The following is a 13,536-nucleotide window of genomic DNA, read 5'->3' on the forward strand; positions in this document are numbered from 1 at the left end:
TGAACCACCCAGGTGTCCCAACGATAGGACTTTGAAGAGAAAATATGAGGATAAAAAATGAAAGACTATTTCAAAAGAGATTTTTACTATAAAGCTTCAAGAAAATTGTAATACGTTAGTAAAATAAAAATGCACAGAACTCATTTCCATGTGCAGGACACTAAGAATTTTAAGACATAAGAAGATAAGATGCATTTATAGAAGTGGAAAATAAAGTCCTTATTTAATGTTTTAAAACAGATGATGGTAGCATCAAGATAACAGAAAATTGATATTTTGAGGATACCCATTACTTTAAACTTTGAGTGAACTAAATGTGAACACAAAATTATTATGATGGTCATGTTTTAATGGTATTTATCTTACAAAGATATTCTAATCCTAAGAGGACAATTTTGCATTTTCTCAACGGTGAAAAGCCTGGTTGATATCCACTAAAATTCAGATCAGTATTTGTGAACAGGAAGGAACAGTATATAGAGTACTCATTATGTGATCTCTGTGCCTTTAAGAACGCTGGGAGAATCTAAAAGCAATCTCTCCCAAAAGAACCAATGAAGGAGCTTCCTTGAGGGAGAGAAGATCAGCTCTGTTTAAAACAAAGCAGAACAATGAAGCATTTTTAAACTGGCAACAGCACTCCTCCTTCTCATAGTTTGGTTTGCCCTCTTACAAAGCGACACCCTGGCATCCACATTAGAATTGAAACCGACAAGGCATCCCTTTCATCCCTGGCTGCCAAAACTCCTCACTAATAATAATTAGCCATTCCTGGCTTCTAGCCAAGAGAGTTTAATAAATACTAGAAGGGCTTTGGGGCCTCAGCTGTATTTCTAGCATTAGCTAAGGAATGATGGGGGCAGGAAGCATCAGTTTATGCCAAAGGAGATCTGCTAAATAGTGCAGCAAAAAGACTCTTCACAAATGACCTATTAATGAATGGCCATTATTTAAAAATATATTTTATGTTATAGTATGTGTAGAAATACTCAAATAGGTCATATTCAGCTTTATAAAGTTTATTTCTTTTTTTTTTTTAAAGATTTTTATTTTTATTTATTTGAGAGAGAGACAGTGAGAGAGAGCATGAGCGAGGAGAAGGTCAGAGGGAGAAGCAGACTCCCCATGGAGCTGGGAGCCCGATGTGGAACTCGATCCCTGGACTCCGGGATATTGACCTGAGCCGAAGGCAGTCGTCCAACCAACTGAGCCACCCAGGCATCCCTATAAAGTTTATTTCTATACCTGCCTTAAAAACATTAATTTATAGCATCATAACGTCTGCTAGTTACTCTAAAAGTTATTATCTTTGTACCTTTCATATAGGTGTGTTTTTCTAGGAAATGTAAATGGCTTTAGTTTCCAGGTAAATAATGATTCATAATATTCAATGTCTACATAATCAAACAATGTGTATAATACTGAAGGAATAGTCATTACGAATATACTAGTTTATTTACTTGATACATTCTTCATCTTGGTTTGTGATATTATCAACGATAAAATTTCATGGGGCAAAAAAATAAATAAATAAAATTTCAGAGCATATAACTGAATGCCTTGAAAAGCAAAGATATTGTAAAAAAAAAAAGAGTAGATATTGTTGTATTTATTCAAAGAAATATGGTATGGTAGGGATGGGGAGCTTCTTTCCCAAACTTGTGGTTTGTTCTCTCTCTTTTTTCCCCTGTTTTTATTTATTTTTTTTTATTTAAGTATATTTCCACTCTTTAGGGGAAAGAAAAATATAAGAGAAATTGTTTTACTTTCTCTCACCCTTCACTCTAAAAGGCAGAGGGGAATGACTTATCTGATTGGTAAAACCTAAAGAAAGACTGTGCAGGCATGAATTTTATTTTCTTTTACCTTTTCTAGAGTAGCCTGTCTTCAGGATTCATTCACTCTCGTGCCCTGGGGCAGGCTGTGCCCCTGTAGGTGCACCTGAGTAACCAGTAAGTCGGGCTTACTCAGAGGTGATGGAATATGGTTTCAAACCCAGTCACGGTGCAAGAGAGTATCTTTTTTTTTTTTTTTTTAATTAATTTTTTATTTTTTCAGCATAACAGTATTCATTATTTTTGCACCACACCCAGTGCTCCATGCAATCCGTGCCCTCCACAATACCCACCACCTGGTGCCCCCAACCTCCCACCCCCCCATCCCTTCAAAATTCTCAGATCGTTTTTCAGAGTCCATAGTCTCTCATGGTTCACCTCCCCTTCCAATTTCCCTCAACTCCCTTCTCCTCTCCATCTCCCCTTGTCCTCCATGCTATTTGTTATGCTCCACAAATAAGTGAAACCATATGATAATTGACTCACTCTGCTTGACTTATTTCACTCAGCATAATCTCTTCCAGTCCCGTCCATGTTGCTACAAAACTTGGGTATTCATCCTTTCTTTTTTCTTTTTCTTTTTTTTTTTTTTTGAACTTTTGGGATTTTATCAAGATCAAAAGCTTTTGCACAGCAAAGGAAACAGTGAACAAAACCAAAAGACAACTGACAGAATGGGAGAAGATATTTGCAAATGACATATCAGATAAAGGGCTAGTGTCCAAAATCTATAAAGAACTTAGCAAACTCAACACCCAAAGAACAAATAATCCAATCAAGAAATGGGCAGAGGACATGAACAGACATTTCTGCAAAGAAGACATCCAGATGGCCAACAGACACATGAAAAAGTGCTCCATATCACTCGGCATCAGGGAAATACAAATCAAAACCACCATGAGATATCACCTCACACCAGTCAGAATGGCTAAAATGAACAAGTCAGGAAATGACAGATGCTGGCGAGGATGCGGAGAAAGGGGAACCCTCCTACACTGTTGGTGGGAATGCAAGCTGGTGCAACCACTCTGGAAAACAGCATGGAGGTTCCTCAAAATGTTGAAAATAGAACTACCCTATGACCCAGCAATTGCACTGCTGGGTATTTACCCTAAAGATACAAATGTAGTGATCCGAAGGGGCACGTGCACCTGAATGTTTATAGCAGCAATGTCTATAATAGCCAAACTATGGAAAGAACCTAGATGTCCATCTACAGACGAATGGATAAAGAAGATGTGGTATATATACACAATGGAATACTATGCAGCCATCAAAAGAAATGAAATCTTGCCATTTGCGATGACGTGGATGGAACTAGAGGGTATCATGCTTAGTGAAATAAGTCAATCGGAGAAAGACAACTATCATATGATCTCCCTGATATGAGGGAGAGGAGATGCAACATGGGGGGTTGAGGGGGTAGGAGAAGAGTAAATGAAACAAGATGGGATTGGGAGGGAGACAAACCATAAGTGACTTTTAATCTCACAAAACAAACTGAGGGTTGATGGGGGGAGGGGGTTGGGAGAGGGGGGTGGGGTTATGGATATTGGGGAGGGTATGTGCTATGGTGAGTGCTGTGAAGTGTGTAAACCTGGCGATTCGCAGACCTGTACCCCTGGGGATAAAAATATATGTTTATAAAGCTGTAAAAAAAAAAAAAAAAAAAAAAGAGAGTATCTTTATCTCCATGTCTCTAACTCCTGAGTCCTACTTCTTAGGGCTTCAGAAAGCTCTAGAGGAAGAGTCAGACCAGATTACCTACCCTCAGACCCCAACATGAGTGAAAAGGGACTCAGCTGCCCTCTGGAGAATAGAAGCACCTGGCATGTGTGTGAGCATGTCTTATGATCCTCGATAGCTTTCTCTACCTATTTTCCTAACCTGAAATAAATACAGATGAAGTTTTCGCCCTTGTTTCAAGGCCTTAGTCCTAGAATAATCTTCTTCTGCTTAGCCAACAATAAAATATATGAGAGTTTGTTTCATGCAATCTTGCTGAAGAGACTGAGAGTCAAGAAGGTAACTGCACTAACTAGTGCCCCCTGCCAGCTTCCTGACACAGGATTCCACTTGGATAAAACTTGAATGCATCGTGACTAGAAAGCGCACCAACTCTCTCCACGAATTTCCCTAGAAAATGATTGCATAGACCATTAAGGGAGGGTAACTAAAATTTGAAACCTATTTTCAGAACACAGGTAGTCAGCCCCTAATGAGTCTGCCTTGATTTCTAATTAGGAGCTGTTTTATCAACATATATTTGTATGACAATTAGAGTAGAAATCATCACTTTGGATGTTGACCAAGAATTAACACACTACGATCAGGAATTCAGAACATTTATTGCAAGAGCTGAATAGTTGTAAATAACGTAGAACTGGCAAAGCAGTAACAAGGATAATTGTTTAGATATTTATTCTGTCAAAGTCATCAAACACCCCTCACAAACCGACAAAAAATGTACTGTAATAAGCAATGCACCCCTACCCGTTATTTTCCATTATACTGTGGAAAACGTGAATTGCTATTTACAAAGTAATTTTATTTTTGGTAAGAACAAATTAACTATCAGATTAGCAAACCTTTTTTTTTTAATTTTTTCTTTATTTATTTTTTTAACTTTTAAACTGATGTTGAACCGTGGCATTAAGATAACTTTCACTTCTTTCAATAAAGACATTTTGTTGCATGCTATTTATTTGTTTAAATCATCTGTCATGCCTTAACAAAAACCTCCTAAGAATGTTCGAATTTGGATTTGTTTGCACGTGCAACTGAGATCTTATTAACATTAGTTGTCACTCTGCTGGTTTGACCTAAGTGACAAGATGCTGGTACCTGCCAGGCATTGACCGACTATGATAACAAACAGTTAAACAGCAATAATTAGAGATTTATCCCTTTATTTCCCCCAACTAGCCTACCTGGAGAATGTTCTGTTACATCATGAAGGCACAACACATTAAATATTTTGTGGCTATGGTCTAACACTTGTTTTACAACAACATTATCGTATATGAGGATCAACACAAACTCTGCCATTTCAACAAAGTTGTAGACACACATTTGCCCAGTTGAAACTATTTTTGAATAGTAATTTTTCTTTGATATATGCTAATTTTGATACATTAGTTTTGTATGAGTGACAAGTACAGGATATTATATTACTTTCTGAAGGCTAACACTTTCCCATTACTCTCTCACTTAATGCTACTAATTAAGCGATTTTGCTTCGCCTACTTTTAAAACAAGGATGTCAAGAAAATAGGTTCTGAATTTCCAAGCTTTTGCAGAAGTCCTGTTTTTATATAAACTTTTCATCTTATCTTTATTTTTTACAGAAGCCTATCATCATAAGCGTCACAGAAGAAGCAAGATTCCAGAACCTTTTTTTAAACACAAGTATTTGAGATCCTTTGAACAATGTGTGTCAAGACAGACTACTAACGCAGAAACACCTCACTAAAAGAAACAACAAAAATAACGACAAAGAGGCAAATTAAGAAGAAGGAAGAAGCAACCATAAAACACAGAGTTATGCTACAACAGTTTTTAGGTGAACATCGTAAGTACACAAAAGTTGTTAATAATAACTTGCTTCTATTTACAAATACTTTAACACTGATTGACTTACAAGTATCCACTAACGTTGTTAACAACACGATAGGTTTAATGCTTATCTTTTTAAATTTCGCTTGAAGTAAAATATCAAGTATAGCAGTCCCAGCACAAATCAATGACAAAAAGAGCACAAGTTTCTAACTGGATATGTTTGTCAGTCACTCTAATCCATGGAACTTTCTTACTCTCCAAATGCATATTCTATTGTTCATAGCAGCAGTCCAGGGTCAAAAGTAAAATTCAATTAAAAAACAACAACAACAACAAAACAAAAAACAAAAACAAAAACAAAAAAAGGATATTTGCACAATGGAGTGATCTCTGGAGAGTTTAATCAATTCTAGTAAACAAGATCACATGGCTAGTAGAACTATCTTCTCTTTTATGTTGTAAAATATTGTATCCTCCATGGTGCTAACACAAAGTTATGGATATCCCTGCTATAAAGGGGCATAGTTATAGAGATCTATTGAATACATAAAGCTCTGACACACAGGGTATTAGCATGTCTATTTAGATTAAAGTTATTAGGTCCCATATAGCTTTTTTTTTTTTTTTTTTTAGAGTTGGTGCTCCTTCGGACTCTCAATAGTACCTCCTGCTTGCTTATAAGACTTCAGATTTGCCAGAGGAATGTCTGTCATGTGGCTGCCATTGTTGAAATGGCCTTCATTGGAGCCATACTGCTTACGGTCATTGAACTGGTTCCTGTTGCTATCTTCTTTCCAGGATCTGGTAAGGGTGTGCCCATTCACAAGCTTGTCCTTCTTGACCCATTCTTTCTGGGGTGCAAAGGTTGAGAGAGGAGATTTAGGGTGTTGATATGGACCCAAGCCAGGAGGCATCCAGCAATTATCAGAGTGACCCAAAACCAAGCACTCTTGAGTGCACATCTCTGTAGCTTCAGCTAATCCTCGGGGACCCAAAGGCCCATCTACAGAGGGCAAGAGACAGAGAGAATAAGAAAAGAAAGTGGTTAGAATTTTAATGTAAAATTGTCTCCTTAGACAAAAAGTGCATCAGTGATCTCATTTTCTCATGAAAAGCGTAACTTAAACAATTCAAAGAATTCAATGCTTTCAAGAAGGAATCAAATTCCTTGCTGTGAAAATAAGAATCATCTCTTTCCTTAGGCCTTCACTTACAGCTAGAAACAAACAAAAGTAAACAGATACATCATTTCAGATCAACCCTTTCCATGGCATATGTATTATTACTGATTTATCTTCTAATCCTCAACTAAAAAGCTCTTATTTATGAGAAATCATGAAAAATAGGAAAATTGTATGTACGATGTTGAAAAATGTGTGAATGTACAACTCCATAAAAATAAAATGCAAAAGTGCTGCTTGAAATATTATATTAAAAGTAAGTACTCTAGGGCACCTGGGTGGCTCAGTGGGTTAAGACTCTGCCTTCAACTCAGGTCATGATCCCAGGGTCCTGGGATCAAGGCCTGCACCCACCTCTCTGCTCAGCAGGGAGCCTGCTCCCCGCCCCCCCCCCCCACGCCTGCCTCTGTGCCTACTTGTGATCTCTCTCTCTCTCTCTCTCTCTGTCAAATAAATAAATAAATAAATAAATAAAATCTTTTTAAAAAATAAATAAATATAAAAATAAAAGTAAATAAATGGTTACATAAAATACCATTTTTCCATATAAACACATGTTAATTTATATGAAATCACATGAAAATAACTGCACATTTTAAAAAATCAAAAATAATTAAAAGAATATTTTAATTAATGTGTATGTTATTAAAGGAACACCTAGTCTGCTGCAAACATTCTGAAATCCAAGTAAATAAAAAGTCATTTGCATCTAAAGACAGCATTTGGTTCCTTCCAAGCTTAAACTATTTTCTATATTTCTAAGTGTATTAAATAAACCGGATTTCACTAGAAGGAAAGTCTAGCTAAGTTGCAAATTGGATCACATGAAGTCCAATATTCAGGGGAAAAAGTCATCATAGATATTTATCTATTAGTTTGTGGGTTTTTTTGTTTGTTTTTACTAGCAGGCAGTCTAGCACATACATTTTAACCAGATTTCAAAAGTAAACTCTTTTCTGATTCTATAAAAAGGAAATTAACCTTTTACTGAAAAACAACAGCCAAAATGATTTAGGAAAAATTTATTTTGCTTTGTTCTTTGCCCCTTGATTAAACAGTCAAGTGATAAGTGATAGACTGGAAATTAGGAATTGATTTTACGAATGAAGTTACCTGGATAGGCAAGAGTAGAGAGTTATCAGAGTAAAAACGTAGAAGAAAATGAAGAAAACATCTGCATGATTGCCTCAACAATGATTAAAACACTTAACAACTGGAATGTGTGTCTTTGCTAAAACCCAATTTAGCACTACTGGCACTTAAGTGCCCAATAATTGTGGGTTGTTTTTTGTTGGTTTTTTTTTTTTAATATTAACATCTGTTTGGCTTACTAATATTCCAGTTATTCCTTGCATATGGAAAAATACCTTCCAAAATAGGTAAAAATTGATGGCCAATACTTGAGACCCCAAAACACGAGGAACATCGCAATGGACACCAGATGTGAAAACAACATGGCTGAAATTTACCATTTCCTACAAGCTCAAATTTTAGTCATTTTTAAAATCTAAAATCTTCTCTTTAGAATAACTTTAAAATTCCTTTTCATTTGACCTCTATTCTCATCCCCTCAAAAGAGAAAAGTTTTATTTTGCTTAAACACATGTTTGTTACTCAAAACTATTTCTCTCACCAATCTCCAATGATTACTAACTTCCTAGTATATTTAACTTAAACTTCTCTATGGACCTTTCTTTGCCCTCTGAATTCTGCCCACGCTTCAAAAGTTCAAACTAATTTCTTCCTTTTAGGTTCACAGAGGTGTGCTCAAGGACTCTATATCCACAAATGTAACACATTTTGCTTAAACCAAACCATGTTCCATATATTGAGACCACAAATTTAGAAGATGCTTTTTGCCTCTTCCATTTTCTTTTATTTAATTACTTATTCTTTCAAGGTCAGCTTGCTTCCCAAGTACCACCACTAACTTCCATAACTACAACAATTCATAGCTTATATGCACCTTGAAGATTTTCACAGATCTCCTCTTATGAGTGACAAATGTCCCAACTGAGCTCTCTCAATTCTTGCCTTAATGATACTTTCATCTTTTGGGGGAGGTTCTGTACATTCATGAGGATCACTTTATTTTTGTTTTATCCCAACTAGATTTAAAATCCATTAATGGAAAAAAAAAATGACTTCTCAAGTCTTCTGATTTCTCATAGTGCTAAGCAATAGTGATGATCTATGAACAATGTTAATTGTTAATTAAAATTTTATGGGGTTGAAAATGTTCTGAGAAATAATTAAAAATATCCTCTGCTTAAAGGCAGACCTTAAGTAATTATAATAGAAGATGCTGATTTAACAAACATCACACCAAAAGCTTCCTCAACAACACATCTCTTTGCCTAGCAATACTTTGTGACAGCTAATAAATGAATTATCACTCCTTTCAAGACATCAATGGAGGTAAAGTAATCACCAGTTTGATGTATAATCTAGCTTGAGGACTAGGCACCAGCCTTTCGTTTTTACCTTTCTAGAACCATTAAGTTTTTCTTGTTGTTAATACCTCCAAAGGAAAACAAATAATCGGCTACCTCAGAAATAGCAATAGAATCAGGTTTTTATTGAGTACATAAAAAAGGGAGAATATGCAAGATTATTTTTAAAATAGCTTCATCCAACATTCATTACCCTCTCATTAAATTAAGAATATTATCCAGAGATTGAGAAAGTGTGTATGTGTGTGAGTATATGTGAATCCTTAGTCTTCAGCAGTGAGTGACATATTTTAACAAAGAGCATATTTTTTCAGAACTAGTAACATTTATTTATTCCATAAATATTTACTGAGCATGTACTATATGCTGACACTGTGACAGGCACCAAGAATACATCAGTGAACAAAATCAATGTCAACCCTGTCCTCATAGAGTTTTCAGGTTATCTTGGGAAACAATTATTTTAAAAGCAGTGAACAAAGAAGGGAGCAAAAGGTGTCCTTAGGAATGAATAGGTGTCATTACCAGTTAGCTGATTTAAGAAGGCTTGTCTCTTTACAAGGTGAAAGATGGACTTTGTTCCCTCTTATGTCATTTCTACCTTTTTCTGAAAGTTCCTCTTACAGGTAATTGACAATTGAAGACGTCACAGTCAAAATTTATGTGTACTATCCAAAATCTTTGACTTGAAAGAAAATTAGTTTCTTTCCATTAAACAATATTAATCGCTCTCTGAGAATTGTACTTAATGATTTATGTTTATGAATAAATTTGAAAGCCTTTGATAAAGTATATAAGTAAATTTACAGACATTTTGTATGTTCTTAGGTAAGTCTTTCAGGTACTCGATGGCTGTATAAGATTTAAAGATCCACCACAATGTGGAAGACAACACAACACTGGGATGAAAGCCCAGAGTTTTTGTTACTTACAGCTATGAAGGAGAAAATGCCTCTGGGCAGGGGCCACACAGAGAACTGCAACAAAGAATAGGTTAAAAAGAAACTGGGATTTCAGGGGGCAGTTTATGCATGGCAAATAGGCTGGGATGTTTCCTGGGCTCTCCATGGATTGACTAATAGTTGAATAATTCCTGAAAATCTAGGGCATAGGGTCTGTCCCCAGTTATCCTGGTACCTAAGAGCTGTGGCACTTAGGGAGGTTGCAAAATGATCTAGGACCGTAAGAGCTCTAGAAGGGGAGTAGTGTGTGGTCTGGGTTTATTCAAGAAGGGGATCTCTAGCCAGGGCCTCAGAACCGAATCAAGACTGCATTAAAGAAAACAAACAAACAAACAAACAAACAAAAAAACCCTATATTAAAAACCTATATTAAAGTATATTATACCAGTGTCCTTAAATGCTTGAGCTGCACTATGGGAAAATATACTTTGCTTTACGCTTTGCTAAGTTTTTATTTTGGGACATGACATTAAATAGGGAAATGTTTTCTTTTTTTTTTTTATTTGGGCCTTTATATAATCACCGGCAGTTGCCCTGATATTAAAAAAACACACACACACAAAAACAAAACAAAACAAAACAAAAAAACCCAAAACAACAAAAAACCATGGGTTTTATTTTGGGAAATTACAATGCTTCCAAGTTGTCATGAATGGGTAAAAAGGAAAAACAAACAAACAAACAAAAAAACAAAAAAACAAAACCCACTTTTTAAATTAAAAAGTCCTGACAGCCCCTGCTCTTTAGAAGTTTATAAACGGAACCATGCTGAACATGGAAGAGTTTCCAATTCATTTCTTTTATTTTTAGAAACAGTGAATGAGTTGTTTTATACTTTTTGAAAGGAGACAAACATTCTAAAGCACCGATATGGAAAACTGTCACTTTCTAAAATATAATTAAAAATAATTATTCATTCTCCATCAAATACAGGGCCCTTGAGATATCAGGAAAGTTTTGATAATATTGCAGAAAGTATATACATTAAAATATTGCTCTTTATCTTTGACATGATTATTTTTAATGCAATCACTATAAGTAATTATTTTAATTGATGATTAATTATAGTTATTTTCCATTCATAAGCTCCCTCAAAGTGTTTACTGTGTTAGGGTACGGAGTCGACCACCCCTCAGTTAGACAGAGAACACTCTTGATAATGCAAGTCACACAGCGAGGTTCATCTCCAGCTGGCTGGAGTCCAAGTATCCGCCTGGCGCAGCGGACGTCAACAAGGACCCCGAGCACTCAAAGCCAAGGGTTTATATAGCATTTTCAAGGCACTTCTTCATGGCTACATACATATCTTGGCGCCCCACGTTGACAGTTTAACTTTGTTTAACCTTTTGCCACCCCGGTGTCACCCTGGCGCCATCCTGGCGGTTAAGTGAGATTTAGGTTTAGAAGAACTTTCACCTTAACTACATTTCTTTCTGCCTCAGCCTCCTTCAGTTTTATGGTGGGGAGGGCGACCTGAGGCCTTGAGGAACTGAGCCATTGTCTCTGGAAATTGGGCCATTGAAGAGATGGCCTTTTTGTTGTAAATCACCAGGACATTTGCAAACCAAGGGAGATTCCTGACTTGCAGGATTGTGATCTCTGCAAGTTAACTGTTTTTTTTTTTTAACATTTGGTCCCTGTGGCACCATCGCCTAACCGCCATGGTGGTATATGATTAACTTGTTTCTTAGGTTTTAGCTACTTTCTCTTAACTTACATGAGCCCTGTGGGCTGGTTAGGGACGCTCAGTAAAATGGCTTCCCGGCCTTCAGGATGGCCATTCTTACGCTAACCCACTCTTGCAGAGCAAGGTGCCAGCTTTTGCTTTGCCAAGATGGCTGTACTTATGTCAGGGCTAGACTCGAGGTGGGTACAGCCTTGTTTTTCTTGGCCTCCACACCTGGAGCTGGTTTCCAGGACTTGTTTTTTAAGTCCCCTGGGGGAAGGGGAGCAGGGACAGTAAAATAGGTCCTTACAACTGAATATCTGTCATGTACCACATATATCAGATATTGTACTGGATTCTTTTTTTTTTTTTTTTTTGGATTCTTAACAAATGTCTGAAGAATTTTACATGTGTGCATCCACATCCCTTTTCCCTGTTTCTCCAATTTTTTATTTACTTTCTTGTCCTACTTGTGCAACATCACACAGTATCTATTTAGAACCCAAGTTCTAACCAATACTTTTTACAATTTCAGCATTATGCAATTGGTTTCCTCTTCTCTTCACAAAATAATTAAAATCCACCATCATGATTTTTCTAACACTGAAGCTTTTATTGATTTTTTTCTTAAAAACCTAAATTATTTGTTCCCTTTCAAAATATGCAATGTATGAGCTTGGTTATCATTCCAGGTTTCTGAATGTATAAAGACACAAGGGTTGGTAAAACTATACAAGCCATCTGTCTCTGCATTTAAATGTTGAAAGCAAATACAAAAGCACATAACTGAAATCTTGAAAGTTGTCTCAGTTAATATTTATATCAGGTGTCAGTGTATTTCCCTCTCCACCTTTGTACAGCTCACCTTCTTACTCAAAACCCAACAAAACACTTCTTCTGTGGTTAAGCATCAACCTGTCAGAGAGCTGCTTGAATTTCTGACTTTTAAAGAAGTGAGTTTACAATGTGAAACCATCCAAATTAATGGATCTCCAGCAAACCCTGAATGGTAGGATAGTTGAATGGGTCTTGATCTCATTTTGTTATACCCAGAAGCAGAACTGTTACTTCATTGATTAACTCACTGCTATAATTAACAAGTACCTTATGGCCTGTCCTCCACATACTTTTCAACCTGATGACTTTAAAACCTTTTAATTCCAAAGCTTGAAACTGATATTAAAAAAAAAAAAAATCATGAGATCTTTCCTATTTCCGGTTAGGTTTCATACTATATGAAGATTTGACCTTTTATGTGAATGAATTTTCTTTAGAATTTTTACTGTTAGGTAAAATAAGTTTAAACAGACTGCCAGAGTTGAATTGCAAAAGAGAGAAGTCATTTTTATATCATTTGGGATCAAACTCATCCCTTCTCACTCAATTTTTCATTTTGCTCAATTTTTTATTATAGGAAAATACCTCTTCCATGCAGAACACACCTGATTCTCATGTTATAATGGCATTTTTGTGATAAGAACATATCACCATTTTTATGCAAAACATTTGTCCTTAAGTTCTAATTTTGCTGATTTCCCAAGTTTTACAGTAGCAGGAATGGAATATGCAGAGTCATGCATTCCTAAACACCTTGGAGTGAAGGATGCAGCCACAGATCCGGATTTGCTGAAGAGTTTCCCAGATCTCTAGGCACAACGATGAAACTTCTTCACTTGTCCTAAAGAAATTTCCATTTTATGTAGGCTTTTATCCTATAATGTTACTTCACACTTGCTGTTATTAATATACTGAGAAAAATTGTACTTTTCATACTTATTTCTTGCCTAAATCAATTTTCCTATAATAAAATTTCAGGGAAACAAATATTTTTCACTCACTACATTTGAAGTTAATTTTAGCATCTCTAAGAAACCAATCCAA

General features: G+C 36.0%; 1 protein-coding gene across 4 annotated transcripts in view; it reads right to left on the reverse strand.

The window, feature by feature from the left end:
• Positions 1-4,170: 4,170 nt before the first annotated feature.
• LOC125094686 (protocadherin-9) overlaps positions 4,171-13,536 on the reverse strand; it is a 927,361-nt gene continuing 917,995 nt past the window's right edge. For all 4 annotated transcript variants that reach the window (XM_047720110.1, XM_047720107.1, XM_047720109.1 and 1 more), the window contains one exon: positions 4,171-6,396. In XM_047720110.1, coding sequence (XP_047576066.1) covers positions 6,023-6,396 — 374 coding nt within the window. In that variant the 3' untranslated portion in view covers positions 4,171-6,022. The remainder of the gene's footprint in view (positions 6,397-13,536) is intronic.

Source organism: Lutra lutra, chromosome 3 (assembly GCF_902655055.1).
Source record: "Lutra lutra chromosome 3, mLutLut1.2, whole genome shotgun sequence".
Taxonomy (NCBI): Eukaryota; Metazoa; Chordata; class Mammalia; order Carnivora; family Mustelidae; genus Lutra; species Lutra lutra.